At 39.8% G+C, this 21,771-nt stretch overlaps 1 protein-coding gene across 1 annotated transcript in view; it reads right to left on the bottom strand.

The window, feature by feature from the left end:
- LOC109486244 (thioredoxin domain-containing protein 12-like) overlaps positions 1 to 21,771 on the bottom strand; it is a 98,920-nt gene that overhangs the window by 59,584 nt on the left and 17,565 nt on the right. The window contains exon 2 of the mRNA XM_019789977.1: positions 14,898 to 14,958. Coding sequence (XP_019645536.1) covers positions 14,898 to 14,958 — 61 coding nt within the window. The remainder of the gene's footprint in view (positions 1 to 14,897; positions 14,959 to 21,771) is intronic.

Genomic DNA, 21,771 nt, shown 5'->3' on the forward strand with positions numbered 1-21,771 from the left:
TGAAAGTTTGACATTCTGACTGAGGTAGGGTTAACATTTTGCGAGGATTATTCTCTTGGTTTTCAATTATATTTTAGGGAGAATAACAAAAACATTGCATACTAAGACTGGCAATTTCTTACATGTTGTATATGCATGACTGTGCAATATCTTATAAGTTATTCTTTATCATTATTTGCATCATGCTGTGTTCTCAGTTAGGCCATGTTGATTTGATTATACGGATGACATCCTCTGGAAATCCCAAAACTGATGCGAGCATGCAAATAAAAAAAAGTTTACTTCATTATGAAATCTACATGGTCATAAAGGTTGAACAAATGACTAAACACACAGAGTTTTGACTGGCAAATAACAATAGCATCTTCATGTTCATTTCTTCGCATTTTTTTCTTTTTCCGGAATTAATTTTGGCATTCAATGACATTAGGATCATTTTCCAATACTTTTTTTGCAACATATGACATATTATATTTGCTCATTTTGTACGATTTACAGTATGGTTGAAAACTTTTTTTCTTGGAAATAGATGAAAATTCATGCGCGTGCGGATGTCATCCATATACAGTACTAGTAATCAAATCAACACGGCCTAAAGGGCACATGGGCATCCAGCTGTTCATTATGTGCGAATGATGGGAGACTCATCGAACAGTCCCTACACCTAACTGCAGAACTGTGACAAATTGGCTGGGCCGAGATTGCGACAACTTGTCTGTAGAACGCAGCATGTAATCTGTATCTTACAACTTCCAAATCTTTAAGATGTGTCCTGCATCATAAATTATACCAGTCCTGGTCCATTGCTTCTGCACTGAATGTGGCTGAAAACCAGGCCCATTAATACATACATGTTCACGTATCTAAAGCTTTTTTAGGGTTAAGTGTGACAAAAATTATTCATGTAAGGTAACAATATTTTCCCCAGTATACAGTACCGTTCGCGTTATAGTTACCCTAACGGCCGTTACTAACGCGTTTTTTTTCCGTTACTTTTCCGTTACTTTTCCGTAAGTTTTCCGTAACTTTTGCGTAAGTTTTCCGTTACTTTTCCGTTACTTTTCCGTTAGACTTCTGCATTCATATGCAGGCCGCGGTAACATCACAGAATAATGGGAGGAGTACTAATTTACCTCATGCGGGGCGGGAAATTACCGATACACACCGCTGGAACAGCGGAAGGAACGTTGATCTAGCCTGCATTTTACTATATTGTAACGTTTAAAACGTTTTACGATCACCGGCGCAATTCAATTAGATAGACATTTTCTTTTGTCACTGTTGCCCAGGCAAGCGTTTCTATAGTTTGTCAACTTTGTTTTGCTGTTTTTCTCTGTTAACTTATTTTACCACCGAATAAGCAAACCTAGATGATCTGAAGTTATAAATGCCCCGGTCCGCCGTACATAATAGGCGGCGGGCGTGAGGTATAACGTTAGGGATGTGCAAAAACATCGTGGAAAATTCCTATAACACTCGAAAAAAGGCAGCATATTTACACGTGCTCACCAACATTTTTATGGCTAATTATTGACCAGTTTTGGGGAGTTTTGTTATGTCCTTGGAGTTTTGTTTAGAGTGGGACGGAAAGCCGTGCCGCCACTCCGACTCCATGCACTTCCGTGTTACATTACGTTGTATGTGACCAACAAAATTACGCCAAAAGGCACCACAAAATCCACATGTACATATATTTTTTTTCCCGAAAATTCTTTTGAGTACGCATTTCGTCACTAGGATGTTGCTAATTAGACGTAGAAATAAGGTAGAAACCAGCGTAAATGTGGCTCTCTCGAGATCATTTCGCGCGGGGAAGGGCGCCCCAGCATGCAACGGGCTTCGTTCTAGCCAATCACAGCGCAGGTCATCTAAGGTGAACCAATCAGACCGTAGCTACTTGCATATTATAATGAGCATGCTGCACACAGGTCGGCCGCGGCCAGGGCGACCGGCCCTGAGTGTTTTGCAACTATATTTTTACGGGGATTTTCTGACGTTTGACGCTGACTTTGGCACGATATGATCGCACTACCATGTACACGCTACCGTAGGCGGCAAATGAGTGGTCATTTTTATATAATCGTCGAGAAATTTTGGCGTTATGCACCCGGAAGTGAGCCGATCTCAGTTTGCGTTCCCTCGATTTTTGACAGTTTCCCCCCTCAAAATAAGAAACAAAACTACCGCTATTAAATAGAACCATGTATTACAATTATCATTTCAACATGATAGATCTATTATATATTCCTTTATTAACTATGATATCATCATGGTTGTGGAAAGTCCTCAGCTGGCGAACCGAGTCCTTGCGCCGGGAGTGACGGTACATTTTACCTTGAGTATTAAAGCCGCTAGTACTAGTAAGCCGCGCGCCTTACAAAAATTATAATAATTTTTCTTTTGTGTCAAAAACCGCCGTGAATTTAAGGCATGAGTTACCGATTTATATTTCTTCTACGGCAGATATTTCTTGTTTCGTCACGTCCCATGACGTCCTGTGAGAGCGGTAGGCCGCCGCTGGTACAAAATGTACAAGACATCGTCTGCCCACTGCTACACTTTGTTGACATACATTGTATTACACAACGTAATTTTCCGCTAGAAATAACTATAGAATAGCATTAAAAGATAGCACAATTCGCTTCACACAGTCGACACATGGATAAACCACAAAGTTATTTTACGAATCACATGTCCACTTGCCTCTGGTGCTGTTATTTTTCAAGGGGCAACATCGCAACACATTAGCGGACGCCCCAGGAGGTGGCAAATTGCTATTGTCTTGTCGGCGCGTAAAACAAACATGAAATCCGACCCTATCACATTAACGCAAATGGTAACGCGTTAGAAATAATTTCTGACGATTTTCTAACCATTTCTGACCGAAAATCTAACCAAATACTGACGATTTTCTAACCATTTCTGACGAAAAAATAACTCGTTAGTAACGGGGTACCCGGTTAACTATAACGCGAACGGTACTGTATATCTTTGTAACTTTACTGCAAAATGTAAAAATGTGAGGGAGGGGGAACCAATACAAGCCCCAGGACAACAAATGTATAGGCAGAGTGTACTGCACATGCACGAAACCCTGACTTTTCATGATTTTCGTTGGATGTTTGGTCAACGTTGCATCAGAAATTTGCCTGTTGCATAGAACATCTTTTCTGACAAAACATTTGGAAACTACAGACAGTATGTAAACCGTTTATACGCGAATATGACCTTATTTCAGACGTTCTACCAATTTCGAAAGTGCTATACAGAATACGTTACAGGTTTTGCACAGGCGCAGTACGTTCTGCCTATGTGCTCATGATATATACCATTACCACAACCTTTCCAAAGCTACACACTTTTAACATAAATCATCTTGCTGATTCATAGCTTCTCTTATGACCCCATTATTTATAACTCTCTACAGACTATTTCCTCTGAGATATATGTAGTAGAAAACAGGTCGGTCAAAATATTGGGTCATCCTTGTCATAATAAATTAGCAGATAATACATGCATGTCGGTACCATGCTTTCATCATTACTGCATTGAAGACCTCCGAAATACAATGTAATGAGCACGTCGGCACAAAGTACTGTGTACTGCTCTTTGGTCAAGGTTGCATCAGGATTTTGCCTGTTGCAGACAATATTTTTCAGACATAACTTTTGGAAACTACAGACGGAGTGTGAACCTTATATACGCGTCAATACGACCTTATATGAGACGTTCTGCAGAAGTGCTATGCACAATACATTATAGGTTTTGTGCAGGTGCAGTCTGTTCTGCTGAAGTGCTAAATAAATATTACATACATATATGTCTACAAGGGTTGGTGGTCTGAAAATGACAGGAAAACCTCCATGGAAAAGGCAACAAGAAAACTTGCACAGCAAAGTTGACAGAATAAAAATTGAAATTCACCTAAGAGAGACATACTGTTAGCCTAAAGAAATGTGTTCCCAGTATTTTCACACCCTCAATCTTTAAATCCTATTTCTTTTCCTAAAGCACTGCAAATCAGACATGACTGTGGTTAACCTTAGTGATCTCAGGCTGTGGTTGACCAATCAGAAAGAGCCACACAAGGTAGAATTTCAGAAACGTGATTACAAGCAGGGTAGTGTGACTGACCGCATTGCCTAAAACTCACTTATTCTGCCAGAAATCTGGTTTACTACATTCAGTACCACCATAATGTAATGATACTTGCATCACTGCTTGTAAAATTCAGGCTCATACATATACATAGAACATTACTACATGTACAAAAGTCAACCTCTAGTCTACAGAGATAACTGTTACAGATATTGGTAGAGATATACTTGTCTTTTTAAGACTGAGATCTCGATGGAAATTGTCAAACAGAATCATCACCTTCAAGCATGATAGAATTTTTCAAAAGCCTGAAATCATTGCATAATGACATAAGCAAGAAAATTGTGTTAGATACATAATCACAAACTGCTTATTTGACATAAATGGATGGCAAGATTGTATGTATTAGCAGGTGAAAATCTTATTATACCCAGATTGGACTATGTACTACATGTACATGGCTACTGATATGCCATTCAACAACCTTGAAAAATCAATATTAAAGTACTGGCCAGGAAAAAGTTCCAAGTAGAAAGATAGGGAAAAAATTGAAGAATCATGTACATATACATGTACCTAAATTGTGATGAACACAAAATCACACTTAATTCAGTAGGGGGTGTTTTATGTAATACTATGCTGTCTGCACAAACACAATAGGTCCACTGCAGTGACAAAGGGACCCCCCACGAGGCCTGTTTCGAACTTAACCTTGGTCTCCCCAATGGTAACTTGCCTACCAAAAATCATGAATATCAATCTATGCCTTCAAGAGTTATGCCGCTAAATCCACAGTCTCCCATTCTGAAGCAAGTCCTGATTCTATACCATTCTGACAAAGGCAATTATACAAGATTTTTACTTCAAATTCCCCAGACAAACTCCCAAACAAGCCCTGAAACAAGCACAACAGGCGGCAATCATGTAGACCTGCCAGCATCAGCCATGCAAACAATCTGCTATGGATAAACTGATTACATCTCCAATTCCCAGAGAGTTATTATACGGAGGTAAAGGGATTTCCCATATTATCCAATCAGTTTTCCAGCCAAGTTTGCTCAAATCCTGCCATATGGTAGCTACTTAATTAGACTGCCTGGAGAGAAATCCAAAAGTACCTGTCTGCAAGTTGATCTATCTATCATGGGATAAAGCAAATACTCTCCAAATTGGCTTTCTCATCTGTAATTGCATGAAAAAAACTACTTCTACAACTCTTGCACTTTGTAAATTCCAACTGTTCTATGTCTAACATGGATAAAAGAGTCTCCATGAAATATAATGTGATGACAAAAAGTTTTTCCTAACATCAGTGACAGTTATGATATAACATCTATCAATATCTATATATAACATTTTGATTGGATTTTGTTTAAATTATCTAGTACTTACAGCAAAGAAACCAAAAGCTTTTTAAAGAACAAATTCATTTTACTATAAAGCAAAATGACCACTAAACTGAAATTGCTGTAATTAGGTAATTCAGTTAATTTCTCATGCACAAAATACTGTTTACCAAAAAAAGAAAACTCTTCAATGACTTGAACCAAGCAATGTAGAGTACTAGAGTGAAGATACTTAAGATTAGTTTGAGCACTGAACTGAAATTACTGTAAATAGATATTCAGTTAATTTCTCGATCACAAAATATTGTTTACCAAAAAAAGAAACTCTTCAAAAACTGCAACCAAGCACTGCAGAGTTCTAGAGAGAAGATACATAAGATTAGTTTCAGCAGCCAACTTTGTAAATGCCATCCAGACATGCAGCTCGGTGATCCCTCAATTTGACTTTCCTGAAACATCTGCGCTCCGAGAATCTCCTATTACATCTACATTTCTACCATGACATTTTAATGGCGTAAGCACTTCTCAGGAGTGGGTATTAGAGCAGCAATATCTCTGAGTGGCACGTAATCAACACACAGCCATCATTCTAACCACTCAGTGATCTTCTGCCAGGCCCAGGCTTGCTGAGCTCGGAGTCTGGCTTTCAGAGGAAAGGGGCATGGATCGATACCCTACTGTTGTGTTGGCTGTATAGGTGAAAAATGACTAAATTGTCCTGAACTGAACTGAAGTCCCTTGGGGTAAGGCACACTTTCAGTCATTGGAATTATTCTATTAATCCACTGGTAGAAATACTTTTTATTGCAGAATGTCAAAATTTTGTTCTTTAATTCAGAAATACTTCCTGCAAATACACACTGAAAAGTCTGGATCTAAACCAATGGCATATACAAAATTGTTGTTTTACATTTTACATGCAATTGCAATTTGAAAAATACATGCAAAATTCCTTTTTTTTTATATACAGTCTGTAGTAAACACAAAAGCAATTAGCTTGACTGGTTAAGTTATAGCATTGGGGCACAGACCACTCTAAGAACTTCAGAGACTTAAGAATTGAGTATCATCTATAAGGATGTGAAAGAAATGCATTTATTTGAATTAATGGTACTTAACACATCACTCTCCTTCTTAAAACACCTGTGAATGAGCAGCAAAAGCACAAAGTTATTCATAACTGACATACAAAGTGAAAAGCTGGTAGAGGTCACACAGCCGTTAAATCAGCACCAAGGACAGACCTTCCATCCATACTCCTGACGGATGTAAAAGGCTGAAAAGCAACTCAGAGGCTTAACTTAAATTACAAAACTGTCCCCTTGGCTTTACAGCCTGATGTATTCTATCTGCAGAGCTGCCCTGTTGATACCACAGTTTGGTGTTTGGTGTGCATTAATGGAGAAGGATTCGAGCCATGGGGGGAAATGATACCATCAAATACAGCTGGGTACTGTAATGGACGTATCAACAGTGTGCCATTACAAACACCCTTAAAGCCATTCCAGACAACTACCAGCCCCGTAATGCCAGATAGCACTTAAAATTCAGTCGTGGGAAGGTCGCGATAGGACAGCAAAGGGCATTCCGTCTTTCCAGGGAACGGTGGCACAGCCAGTATACTACTGTCAACGGAATCACTAATTCCTGTCAGCAATTTCAACTGTATGAGAATTCGCGAAAGCTAATATTGACCTGACCTTAAGTCTGCCACCACTTGCCCTTTACATGTAACCCCTGGAAGAATTTCAAGTAAAGTTAGAACAGAAATTCAAATAAAGTGTTACTGATAGGGAATTCCCGCCCTAAAAAGTATGCCAGTGCTACAAGAAAGTGCTTGAGGAAGTCATCTGTCAAGTAGCTATCTCCTTCACCGAGCTGCTTTACTGCCATTTTGATCAAATATCCTCACCACATAAGGTAGATTGCACCACAGTCTAACGACTTTTCCTAGGACACTGAAGGTCAATGCTTCCGGTTAATGCAGGGCACATCAATCTGTGAGATTATAATGGTGGTTAGATGGGAAGTAAATGCATCAGCGACCCAATTTCCGAAACTTCAACTTTGAGTGCGGCTCTCTAATGGTACTTGACTCTCTCTTATTGGGTTCAACTTTTGCTGACGTCGATATATTGATAGCAGACAAGTAAAGCGTCTTGTAAAAGTTTCTTTACTACTTCCACTATCTATTTTGGAGTACATATCTAAAAGGAAAAAGTTGCAAGCATAAAAGGCACTTAACTAGATGTATCAGTGAAAACTTCACGAGAAGCAATTTGTCAGTACTTCTGCAATCGAATAGTACTTTGCTCCCTGCGCTTCTACCAAATGCCAGAGCAAGTAATGCATGGCAAAAGGATTATATTGGCTTTTGTAGACAAAATGGGGGCAAGCAACGTATCAAAAGTCAATACTATTCCATTTGTGCCTTGGTGTGGCCAAATGGTTTGGCTACGCTTTGCGCCCCGCAACTGAAACTTTTCTCTGCACGCTCCAGTTTCATAATGGCATTCGTTACGAGCAACATTAAACTATTTTTTTCACTGGATTACGGCAATCCATCTCACGGCAACTTTTGCCGTCATACAAAATTGCACGCTATGCCTGCAGAATGGACGCATAATCGCACAAATCGGATGCTGCAGCTGGCAAATGGAAACAATCACACGGTCACACTGAATTGCACGCTACACTTGGCAGATGGGTGCCATCACATGGTCATGTCGAATTGCATGTTACACCTGATAGATGGACACAAACAGCTTCGTTCTCTGTCTCAACTACAAGCTGATGAGGCAATACAATGACGCCAGTGCCTAGGTTCCTGAACGTGAATACAAGTTGTCCAAGATTAATCGCTGTCCGATGGGACCCAAACAACCTCTCGGATCACATTTTACCCTGACCTGGACGCCATTAAACAGAGGTCCCATGGGAAAGATGTATCTTTCGTGACACATGGCATACGGTTCTGTCCATCAATCACATCTTCATGCTCTACATGTACAGGCTTGCATGACTGAACACGATGCACCAGAGAAAAATATGACCTACAGGTAAAGAGCTTTCCCTGCATTTTCATAACCTCTGTAGTTTGCCCCTAATATAGCTGCCCTTCAGCATAACAGAGCAGTGTCACAGGCACACAGAAGTAGCTGGTGTATGACTTGTTACGAGTACATCTATGGCCTAAATCATTTGAAGCTATTTTAGTATTTAAGGTCAAAGTTAACAAATAGAATACAAGGAAGTACCAATGAGGGCCTTTTGTATCCTCTAGGGCTCTAGCCAACACCAGTTTTTCTGTCAATTGCAGGACGTTTTTGGCATGTGACAGAAAATGTTTAAAACCGATCAGTCAAGCTTGATGGAAAAAATTGGCAAAAGTCTTGCCATGGGTAAAAATTATAAGAACATGAGAAGGACCAACAACAACCACTCTCAACCCCATGATTTGCCTCTCAAAAGGTGGGACATGAGTTTTTAAAGGCTTGAAAATCCAAAATTTGTCCCTGGACTCCCCTAGATTGCGAGTACTATGCTCCCAGGTCTGATCATGAACCAGGGCTGACGGAAAAAGATTTCGAGCTGGCTAGAGCCCTGGTATCCTCCTGTACATTTATGTTTGCATACGGGGATAAATAACCTAAACAAGCCAACTGACCCTGGAAAATTTCACAAGCAAAATATCTATAACAGTAAACGTTAGATGTAACTGACCCCAACCAACTTTGCACTTTAAAAAGTTACCATATAAAGAGAAAGGCTTATCGGATTTCAAACATATCCTGGCCCAACACTTATTCCAGTTGGTACACAAAATCTAAAGTGAACATCAAAAAGCCATAAACTTTATGCAGGTTTGTAGTAAAAAGTGCAGATGGATAATATTGTAAATAGCTTATATCCCTTCAGGTGCCTTAAGAAAAGGTATTGGATCTATACCAGGCAGTGCAAAGTACTCATAACTACACTTTACAGCAATTGCCCTAGCCTTTAAAGGGAGTACTGGCATCCAACCTGCAATTTTCAAAGCCGTTGAGTACAGTACTAAAAGTGGGCAAAGACATTAACATTTCCCTAGCCAATCATAATAGATGGGTATTACACGCAATTTTGCTGAAGCAGAAATGGACAAATAGAGATCCAAAATTGAAACTATTATGGGGAAATATCAAAGGCTAGCTAAACCTTTCAGGGATTTAAATTACCCCTATATTACCTAGAGATGATATGTGCTTACATTTGGTATTGCAATTTTCACCCGGCGTAAAAAAAAGCTAGCTATTACTGAAATTGCACTTCTTTTCAAAAAGGGTACCAGTATCTCCTAAAAGAGCATCTTTGATGAGGGAATGCAGGATTTAAAAGCTATATCATAGGTATTCAATCTTATTACCAAAAGTCTTAGCACCAGTGCTGTCAGCTATCTTGGTTTTTCATCCTTGCTAACGTCATTTGGCGGGATAGAAGACCATCCTTAAGTGTTACGAGGAATACCGTGAAAATCCTTTTAATTTAGATACTGTAGAAATGGAAGCTCAAAGACTGTTATATCTACACTGCTGGCGCGTCGCAGCGTTATATCAAGTGGAATTAATGTCTCTGGGCTTTCATCCTTTTATGGTCAATCTTCCTTGTGCCCGCGTAGCGCGGAGGCGAGGCAAGCCGCACTTCATCGGGCTCAAAGGTTGAGTGCTTTTTCGATGGCAGGCTCATTTGTACTAGAGGTAGAAGCCCTTAATCATGTAGATGATACACATACATCACATGACTGAAAGAACAGAGTACTAAAGTATAACAGGGCTGGCAAAATGGAGGACATCAAACTGGGAATCAAAGAGGGTAACTAAGTATACACATAAAGTTTCATCAGGACAATGTGAAAGTACATGTAAGCCTCATTTGTAGTAAAAAATATTTATCACAAACATGATACATAACTGTTAATAATTAGGAATCCAAAAAGCAAGAAAGATACCCCTAATGTATATTGGAAGCCCTTTATAATGAAAATAATTATTGTATCAAATTAATGGAAGAATGCACTAAACTGTTTACGGTTTTGGAAAAAAGATTGGGAATTAAAGACCTTTGTGTTAAATGGACACACAATTGTTATCATTGAGGACTTCAAATGAAATTTTGGACAGATGGCAAGCAATAAATTTGCGAGGAAGTGACTTATATTGAAAAGGCAACAGGTTTAATTTATGACTATACAGTGCAAATTTATGATAACCCTTATAGGTGCCGAGTATTAATTAGGTTCCTCATAAGCTGCAAAATTGATAAACAGTGAGGGATTGGGGCTTATTGCTTTATTTGGGGCATGAGATTTGTTTAGCCCTGACAGCATTATCGAAGGCAGTAATCCATGTCAATTAAATGCTAATGGCAAACAAGTCACTGGCACAAATGACTTACCGCATTTGTAACGCACCAGTAAAGGGCTATCCAGTGTGAAATTTAAAGATTCTCACCATAGTCATTACAACAAAGGATTACATGTACATTTAGTGGCATGTGCATCTTGCTATTGTTATATCTTAGTCAAGGTAGTGCTTCTTCATTTCCCAGTTGCATGCTGCCAATGCATATTAAGTGTTCAATTTGGAGGGTACTTGTACTTGCGTGAAAAAAGTACATGCATGCTTGCTGAGGGAACCATGAGAGGTAAGAAAATACAATGGAAGCTAATATTCTACAATAATAGACAAAATTCTCATCAGACTTTTTTAACCCAACTTTTGTTTCAAACATCTTTCTTCAACCAACTTTTGGATCAAGGGAGACAAAGCCAAGGCTTAGGAAAAAAATGTTGTGCTTCCTGTTTCATTCCTGAAAAAAATAGGGTTGGTACATGTAGGTATAGGATCTTTTTTTTATTTATTTATTTTTTTATTAGACTTTGGCAATCTCTAAAGCCTAGGGTTGGCAGCTTTTTCTAGGGTCGGTCGCGAAACAGAAAATACAACATTGTATTTCCTAGGCCCAACCAAGCCATTCTTTGAATACTTTTGAGATGTTGCAAAAGGGCCAGGAGGCCAGTCTACATGTATTGCTAAAAATCCATTCAAAAGCCAATGCCGACTTCAGTATGCTTTAGGTTTCAACTGCAATGAATCATTTCCTCAGAACCTGCCATATTTCAAATCCTTAAAACGACCCTAATGGATCCCCTGGGTCTAAAATATCACCCAGGTACAAATGGCTGCTTAAGCAAAATGTCTTGTTCAATTTGTCCTCTACCATTCACACATGTTTGTGGCTTAATTGCTAACATATATCAGACACCCCAGCGCCTACACAGCCACTTACAACACAACAAGGTTGACCTTTTTGTCATTTCGGCATTAGCAAGGTGAAAATGTCTCCTGTGATGGAGGTACACACACACACCTTCCCCATTTTTGCACTAGTTGCTTTATCGTTCGACAGTACACAACATAATAGTGCTATCTAGATATAAGTACAAGGCAAAGCGCCTACACAGCCACTTACAACACACACAAGGTTGACCTTTTTGTCGTTTTGTCATTACCAAGGTGAAAATGTCTCAAATGATGGAGGTACACACACACACCTTCCCCATTTTCGCACTAGTTGCTTTATCGTTTGACAGTACACAACATAATGGTGCTATCTATATATAGGAGTACAAGGCAATGTAACGTTGTAGTAATAAATTACTGGGATTTAGCCTACTCTCCTTTGCAGGAAAAGCGAAAAAACAAGGTTGACCTTTCATCATTTTGACATTAGTAAAGTGAAAATGTCTGTAGTGATTGAGGTACACACACACACCTTCCCCTCGTTTGCAGGAAAAGCGTACAAACAAGGTTGACCTTTCATGATCATCATTTTGACATTAGCAAGGTGCAAATGTCTGTCATGATTGTGGTACACATACAAACCTTCCCCATTTTCACACTACATGTATAGTTGCTTTATCCTTCGTTATACAACATCATGGTGCTATGTATAGGAACGCAAGGCAAAGTAATGGTAAAGTAATAAATTACTAGGATTTGGGGCCCAATTTCGGCCTTCCCTCCTTTGCAGGAAAAGCGAAATGTGCTGGATCAAGTTGTCTGACCGAGGCTTACCCTGACAGGACACTGGAACAGAGGACGGACCCTAGTTAACACTACTTTTATCCGGGAATATTTTTCTGACAAAAAGTTGGGACCACTGCATCGATCAGGCTACTTTGTACAGGGATGGGACTAATAATGGTTTTGCCATCCAGCGTACGGTTTCCAACAGAAGGTAGCCTCTCATTTTTCTAGAAAATCCTGTTACCATCTGGGACACCTGCAAGCAAATACATCAAGCTTTTTGTTACCTTTGGGCTTCCTGAGGGCTTTTAACTGCTGTTATCCATTGTTTTTCCATGTTGGTTTTGAAGCAATATTTATGTCCCAAGCTGTATGTTTTATACTCTTATCATTCATAGTATCAAACTTCTCGTAGACTTCAGAAAGTCCAGGGGGCTTTTAGATACAATAGACTGTGTTTCCATTAAGCATTTTTACAATGCAGAATCTGAAGTAAGATTCACATCCCAAGTTCCTACATTCGCTGTTTATACAGTAGTATCAAACATTTTACAGCCACTAGCAGGTCCAGGGGGCTTTTAAAACTATCTACTCTGCTATCAATTTCACTTTTTCACATGCAGATTTTGAAGTAAGATTTGTGTCCCGAGCTATGCGCTCTTTTCATCAATCATTGATGGTATCAAACTTTTCATAGCCGGTAGCAGGTCCGGGGGCTTTTAAACACTATCCACACACTGCCGTTCACTACACTGTTTCGAAGAGAGAGCTTTAAGCCTGGAGTTAGCTACTTTTTTTCATTACTATTCCCAGACACGCACCAGGAAAGGCAGTGCGCAATTAATCACTGATCTTTCCGGCAGTCCTCAACCGTGTGTGTCCAAATTGATACCCTCTCTACTTTTAGATATCTTCAGCTGGCAAAGCGTGGCTTAGATGTGCTGAGCATGGCTATGTATGCCGACACAGCCGTGCACTTCTCAAGAAAGCGCAGTGGCGCTTGCAAGAAACTGGCCTCCTTAGAATTCATCTCCAAGGGCAAGGCTTTGACGTGGTTGACAACTAAAGCTGGCAATCATCCAGCTCTGGTTACATGAAAGAAATGCTTGTCAGGAAAGCTATACATAAGCCAAAACTCTTGGGGACAGCTGTACTTTTTCTCTGCAACTTGAGTAATGTGGCTGTCTCTTGGTACCCTCAGAATTGGGAATTGTGGCATTAAGTCTACAAAGCATCACTGATTATGCTGACTACTGATATCATTCATAACATACATTAAAACAATGTTGCAAAAGTCTAACTTCCCTGACTCGGAAGAAAGATTGCAGCATCCCTGTTTTCGATGACATGTTTTATTTATTGCCTTATCCAGCCTGGTCCACATCTAAAGAGGATGAAAATCTACTGGCCCTATAAGTAATAGACCTGAATTAATGATAAAATCCTCTTATTAAAAAGGAAACTGACCATCTAAGGTCTATTTCACAGCAACCCTTTTTCAGCAGTACTTTACAAAAACTGCAATGTATATGTAAATAGGTCATTATACCTAATTGTGTCTTTCTGCTGTGGTCTGCAAAGTAAGGGCAATACCAGGGGATTACCAAAAGCCTGCCCTTAATTGCCTCTTGAAGAGATAATCATCAGTGTTTTGCTGGGATCTTTGAAGTCTGTACAAACAACACATCACCATTAAACACTATTGGCTGGGGAGGGAAGACACTTAGGACAGGTGAATGCGCGACGACCCCAAAAATTAGATGAACAGGAGGGAGGGTGGCCGGCCACGAGGTGGTAAATTACATCATTAGCATTTACTTTGATTGGGGTCAGCTAACGTGTAAGAATCAAACCAGAGCAAATCACCCTTTGCCCTACGGAAAATTGCTTCTGCCCCGGAGACAATTGCTTTAACTTGAAATTGTCCGTATTGGTTTAGAGGTTCTTAGGAGAGATATCCAACTTAATACGGGGGATTAAGCTGTTTTAAAAAAAGTCATCCTCGGTCAGAGCCCTTGGCTTGGGAGAAAAGTGTCCGCTTTTCATGTCTAGATCATACAGTAACTCGAATATGTGTTTATGGACAGCTCAGAGCCTGTCTCTTTTCTTTTCTTTTTGAAGACTCTACAAGTCTTGACACTGCACATGTATTCAAGGCCTTTACACTATTCACTATTTAAGTTTCTTGCTGATAATTAAAACAAAAATAACAACTTGATACAAAAAACACAAGAACATGTACTAATCCTAATAACTACATGTAAATGTGTCAGATGATACAAGATCATCATAATAGAAGAATATAGAAGACAGTTAAGACTTTCAAATCTGCAACAGTAGTACATGTATGTCATATCCTTGTTATTGGCAATACGAATTTGGTACTTACGTTTCTTTTGCTTCTTGCAAGCCACTCTCAAAGTCCACCCAGGCAAAGTTGTCACCAAAGCCTACAAAAAAACAACAACAAAGAAATTGCTATCATTTCTGCCACATAAATTCAGGTCCAACACTTTAAAGCATGTCTGTAGCATGCCATAACATTATGTATTTTACTTATAGCAATTTTGTTGATGCAAGTTAAAAGGCTCCATATCTAAAGACAGCTACATGTTTAAGAACCCAGCACACATAATGTTACAGGTGGGGTTCAACAGTGTCTAACCTTGACCTGTCTCACACCACTTCATGTAAAATGTAGCCTGCAACTCTAATAACTGGGAGAAAATTGGCACTGCCTCGCAGTTAGAGTTCAAGGCCAAAATGGCAAACAGTTCATAATCCATGTTGATACCACTGGGCCTTGTTCAGACATTCTCTTATAGAATACACACTGAGGCATTTCCAAGGGCTCGAAATACTGTATCCCTAACACACTAGCTTCACAGGCAAGTGACACGGCGGCAGCTAGCTATATCACACAGAACAACTTGTTACAATCTTTGTACAATAAAATTGCAGGTGTTCTTTTAAGCTTTCTACTTTTCTAGTTATGATGCCCCAACTGTGCTTGGTGGCAACGAGTCTATGCTAGTTCTTGGGAAATATTCATTTCGAGCCCTGTTTCATCATGAACGTGCTGGTGGCAAGGTCAAACAGAAGGGTAACACTGGGTGACCTTCATGGATATAGTTTGGCCATCACGATGACCTTTTGGTATCCAGATTCATCAGTAAACTTCCACCAGCCACTGGCATGACTTATCATGAATTGTCACTACACAGGAAAATATTATAACAATTTGTAATCCACAAGTTCTTATCATGATTGTGGTCATTGTATACCGAAAATAGCCACTTCATAGCTACCTGCCAAGATGAATACATTCTACAGTAACTACTGTATTTGGATCATCACTTGATAAGAAGAAATTTACAGCAAGATCAAAGTAGTAAGTGAAATGCTGGCCATCTAATGTACAAAGAGGAAAGATTTCAGGTTCAAAACTTGTGAAGACATGGTCCATTTTAGAGTTAATAGTCCGTGGCTTTGCCTACGCGCTATCGCTCCAGACCGTATATACTTTGGTACACATAAATGGTACACGAGCCACGGAGCAAGACCGATTACTGGGAGGTCAATGCAGAATGAGTGTGCCAGGCTGTGGAAGAAACTCCTTTATTCATAACAGCAGTTCACTCTGGCTTTAAGGCCTTTCAGGAGCCTCATGCATGCGGCTGATTCTGACAAATGAACCCGAGGTAATAGAAACCACTGAATCACATCCAAGCAGGCTCCTTCCGGCAAACTATCCGTTACAAGCTGCATGGGACACAGACATGTGAGAGATCCGAGGAGGCAAAGCCTACATGTGTCGGTGCTGATATGTTTCTTCACAACTGGAGTGTAAAATAACGAGGACTTCCTACGGTTTAAAAACTAGTTCAAGCGACAATGGTCCAATTTGCAGGTGTAATGTAATGAGCACAGTGCCGAAGATATGAGTCAGTCTGCAGGGTATTCAGGTATTTAAATATAAATATGTTAAATACAAATGGGAAGTGTCTGATGATAAGATTAAGAATGGGTCACTTATGGCTATGGAAGATGCTGTAAGAATTTATCTTGTCACCATGTATATGAATGTGTTTGGGTAAGAATAACAGAGCAGACTATACATGAAGGAAAACATTATGCATTTGCTTTGCAGATGTTACATTTCTAGTTGTAACATTCTTCCTGACTTAAAACATGAATCAAACTACGGAGTTAAAAGGGTCAGCTTATGTGATGCACTGTTCCATTTCCAAATCTCATCAAGTGGAAGTAAGGACCATTTGCTGACCCTTCGCCCACCTTTCACTTCATAAGTGTTTCTCCATTTATCAGTTTGCTCTTGATCTCTCAACCCTTCCATTTTCATAAAAAAAGGTTTTTTGACCAAAAACAACTTTTTCCATTAATTGTGAATCCCACCTTAGATGTGCAGCATAAAATTGTATCAAGGTTTTCATCTGAGAAATTTGAAACCAAAGCATCCCAATCCCTTATTCCAAACAGACTTACAAAGACATTTCAGAGAAATATGGACTATTCTACCCTTCAGGTATGTATAATACTGTCCATTGGAAAAGCTTTTCCCTGGTGAAAAAACTCCTTGTGGAATGCGAATGAGACATTGTACATCATGAACATGCATCAGGCTAAAAGACACGTTAGTTTCAATATGTACCAACAGAAAAATTCTATTTCTGCAGAGAAATGGAAAAACTACAATAGATATAGATAGTTTTTGTACTCTAAATGAACAGAATGGCATCAGAAGGCACAGAAGAAGAATTACACATTTACAAACACAGTAGGGAAACAGGGAAGAACGCCCTACTTGACTGGCATCCCAAGCTGTGAACACAGATAGTACCATTCAAACCCTTAGCAGAAAATCCGCTCATGTCTTGATAAATGTGTATTTGGATTGCATGTTACATTGTAATGATAGAACCAGCCCACTGAGAAGGATATTTTCTTAATGGCTCGACAGGCGTTACTTCAAAATTACTGTAATGGGCAGTCTCTCATCCTGGGCCGACGCATAGTTTATCCTCACCTTGGCTGCAGTTATGGTACATGTCAAGGCCAGACAGTTCCCACAGGAAGTCAGATAATGCAGAGTTATCCCACCTCAATTTGACCCCCAAGATCCCACCAACAGATGTAGAGGTGCATGGCAAGGCAATCGAGGGAAGTCCCATTCTACCTAGCCCAGTAACCAGAACCCCGTGAGCTCAGTGCTATATCTTCGGGGCTGGTAGCGTTTCGGGCCACCAAGTCCAGGCCCCAATTACCGCATGCCAGGGGTAGCTTTTTGCAGACAGTTTAGGTTTCTTTGCTTCTTTTGGTTGACACGCAATAGAAGACTCAGCATAACACAGGAAGTCAGCAGACAGAGGTAAAGTAGAGGCCAGGGTAGGAAAACCAAGCCGACCAAAGGTTTGGTACCCAGGCCTCAGTCTACCCATGCCAAGTACCAAAAATCTACTTTTGAACTGCTTAAATTTCAAGCAGTGAAATCTAATTTTTGATACTGGATTCTGTAGGCAGATGCTTATTGAAGCAAGTTTTGAAGAGACCCTAATAACAATCATTTTCTTATTTTTAAAGAACAGCAGGGATTTCAGCACCAAGGACAGATAACAAGTTGTGGGATTCATATAATTTACTACACTTTCTCTCCGATGAGGGAGTAGGGAATATGTCTGCCTAATTTCTTCTGGAGGACTATGCAGTGTTCTAGCCAGCATTCTTCATTCATTCTGTCAAATCTGACAGAATTCTGCTGCTCATGACAAAAACTTCGCCCCAACGAATCAGTTTTCTGTATAAAGCGCTATCTAACTTAAGCTGTCCCTCTAGGCAAGTTAGTATGAAGTCAGGAGGTCTTCACTTTCTCTTTAATACGAAGACAATTCTGTTAACACTATTTCATGCCCTGAACTTGTGTTCAAGTTCAGTAAAATGTGTAAGGGTCCTGACACATCTCCAGGCCACAAACTGTCACACAGTAAAGCTTTGTTAATGGCAGCAAGGTTTGGAGCATCGTTACTCTGGGTTCAATGAAACAACAAGGTGTCCACATCGTAAACAGTTTATGATATGGTAAGAGTTAATAACTTAGAAACAGTGTATGTTTAACGATACAATTAAAAAGCATCGCCAAGAGTTGTAAAACTTGGAAGGCCGTATAATCGAAAGTTAATGTCAGTTTCATACATTTTTTGTAATTGTCCTTCAAAGTTGACAGCACATACTAGTAGCATTAGGAAATCTAATCATAGATTCATACTTGTTATAATTTCCATGTGCGCTCTGTGCTTAAACTGGAATTGAAATCAGATATTTCTTTTGATTTGTTTCCTCTCCCCCCAGGTAAACTGCATCAGGCCTGTAACCAACAAATCAATTTAGGCCCTCCAGAAACTTTTATCCCCAAAGTATTTATCACAGAGTTCATTTCCTGAACAGAAAGATTTGCTAAGCTTTAAGCTTTGGAAAAAAAGGCAGTCTGTGACACGTCCATAATGCGCCACATATCTTTCTGTTCCCCCTAATTCCAACCGTTGGAACTACACAGCACGATTTGTGGCAGCCCGGGGAAAATGAATGTCCTAGCCTGCGAGTACAAAAGCTTATCAATGTTCTATCACGATACGCTTGAAATGAACTGCAGGTAGCGTTCCGCGAGCGGTTACATGATGGATGCCGCGGTGGGCGATTGCATCAAGCCCGCCGGTGAGGCAGCCTAGGGATGGCTTGCCAACACATTACCATCAAAAGATAAGCCGTGCCGTGAGTGATCATAAGCTCGTTACCTCCCGGGTAGGAAGGACAACGGAAGTAATAGCAGAGGAGGCAGCAAAAAAACTTGTATCTGGCAAGTTCTTGGGGTGTCGAAAACGGTGTATCCAAAGCTATCACAAGATGGGTGATACTGATAGTGTATGACATATGACATATGTTGTTTCCCTTTTACCAGTCGCAGATATGTATTGAGCGGCACTTCGTGATAGACAATTGTTCAGACTTGTGTCTGGACCTGGCTGAGTATAGGGCTGGTAGCTGATAGTTCTGACAGAAACACTTGAAGTTTGTATCTTTTCCTGTGACTGTCTACGTCATTTCCATCTTACTACAAAATTTCTAGAACATTGAGGGTCAAAATTTGACATATACAGCTCCTGGGTAGATTATCATATTAACTCATTGTAAGTGGACAAAAATTGGAGAGATTTTAATGTGTTTTTTGTCAAATTTAACCTTTGAGCATGGCATACAGATTGCTACGAGCTTTCCAACCCTCACACGTACATGCAAATTCCTTTATCCAATGTCTGTCCACACGTAACCCACAGAGACCAGGAAAAACTTGCCTGTAGAAATTCATTAGTATGGAAAAGTGTACGACCAGGAAAAGGAGTCTGTGGGGAGAACAGTAATAATTCCACGATAAGGGAAACACTGCGTGAACATAAATTGCTCGCGCTCTCTATGGGTTATCGTCGGCCCCTGTAATTAGTGAGGCTTACGAGCGTTCACTGTTCGTGGGTGGCAACTAAATGCCGGATTGCTTTTATGCATTCCCACAATGGCTTTAAACTTTTCGGCTTACTGCCAGCGTTGTGTGTAAAAAGCGACTGTAATGTTTCGCTCTATTGCAGACTTCTGGGTCTGGAAAATTTTTTTCAAGCACGTTCGTCTTTTTTCCAGTAGCATTTGCATCTGAATTTACAGAAAACCATTTCATAACCTGTAAAAACATAGGATTAGGCATAAGGCTGCAAAACTTTCAGCAGTAGTAATGAAGTTCTATTGCCAATGTCCCATGTGGGTGCTAACGTGATGTATAACATCTTTACGAGCCCCAGTGTGTTTTTCAGAAAGCCATGCCTACATAAAGCACTGGTTTGATGCACACAGGACTTTTAAGTATTAATGTAACAATCAGAGAGATAAAGCTGTACATCTGGGAAAGATGAGATGGCAAAAACCTTTTAGGCGGTGCGAAGGGGTAGCCTGCAAGTCAAACTCTAAAGGCTCCCAGGCCAATTCTTCCTTCCCACATTCCATTAATTCTGGATACAAGAATGGCTTGTATGTACTACATGCATTTACTCCTATTATCCACACATTTATGAGTCAATCTTGTTGCATTTAAAACATACGTGTGTACTGAAGTTGAATAAGAAGACAAACTGAAACCAGGAATTTTACATTAGAACTTTTCCAGCAGAGTTTCTGACTTGAGTATCTTAGCTTAGGCAGTAAGAAATTGTCACTTCACAATTCTATTGGATACTGTTGCGTTACACCATAGACATATAACATGACTATAAAATTTAAGGCATATACGTATACCTTGTTTGCGACTTTACAAGACAAGGCTCTGACACAAAATTACAATGCATGCATATAAGAAGAATTTCTCATAAAGTTAGAATGACAGAACAACATACTATCACCCTTCTACTCATCCAATAACTGATTCCCCTAATGGTAAGAGGCTTGTAACTGTTTAAAGGACTTCAAAAGGACTAATACCATCATATAAAAATACTGCTCATAAAAATTGAAATGACAAAGCCATGTCATGCTTCTGAAACCCAATAACAGCTTTATAGAGATTTGTACCAGTAAAAATGTAATGATACAGCCTGTTGAAACAGTCACATTTGTCCTAGGATGACCCTTATAAACCTTATTATGTTAATATGGACACCAGCTTATCCCATTATTGATTAGTGCTGTGTACCTAAACCAACATTTAGGCTCAGGTCTGGATTCGAGTCCAGAGGTTTAGGTTCAGTTCCGGACTCGTAAGTCCATACCTTAACCCATGGCATATACAAAACTGCATGTTGGCAACCTTGCAATGTTGTCTGGGCGAAACTGTGGCCACATAACATGGAGGTCGACACTGGACACTGTTTTCTTAATTTTGCAGCACAGATTTTGCTATCTATGGAAGGTTTTAGGTGGTTTGGGAAAAAAGGGGTAAGTGACACGTTTTTCTTTTTTTTTTTGTAATAAGTCTGGAATCAGTTCTTGACTTTTTTGGACTCAAACCTAAACATTTTAACAAGTCTGGAACCGGTCCAGTGAACCGGTACACAGCACTACTATTGATACAGAAATGCAATCGCACCTATAAGATATTCAATATCTACCTCCCACAGTTAACACCCAGTTACCACTTGACAATCGGACTGATGGCCTTTCTGTCAATCTATTGAAGTTTCTGGGTTGACGACCTTGGGCTATCCTTGAAA

The sequence above is a fragment of the Branchiostoma belcheri genome, unplaced genomic scaffold (genome assembly GCF_001625305.1).
Source record: "Branchiostoma belcheri isolate BF01 breed outbred unplaced genomic scaffold, Haploidv18h27 scaffold8, whole genome shotgun sequence".
Classification (NCBI taxonomy): domain Eukaryota; kingdom Metazoa; phylum Chordata; class Leptocardii; order Amphioxiformes; family Branchiostomatidae; genus Branchiostoma; species Branchiostoma belcheri.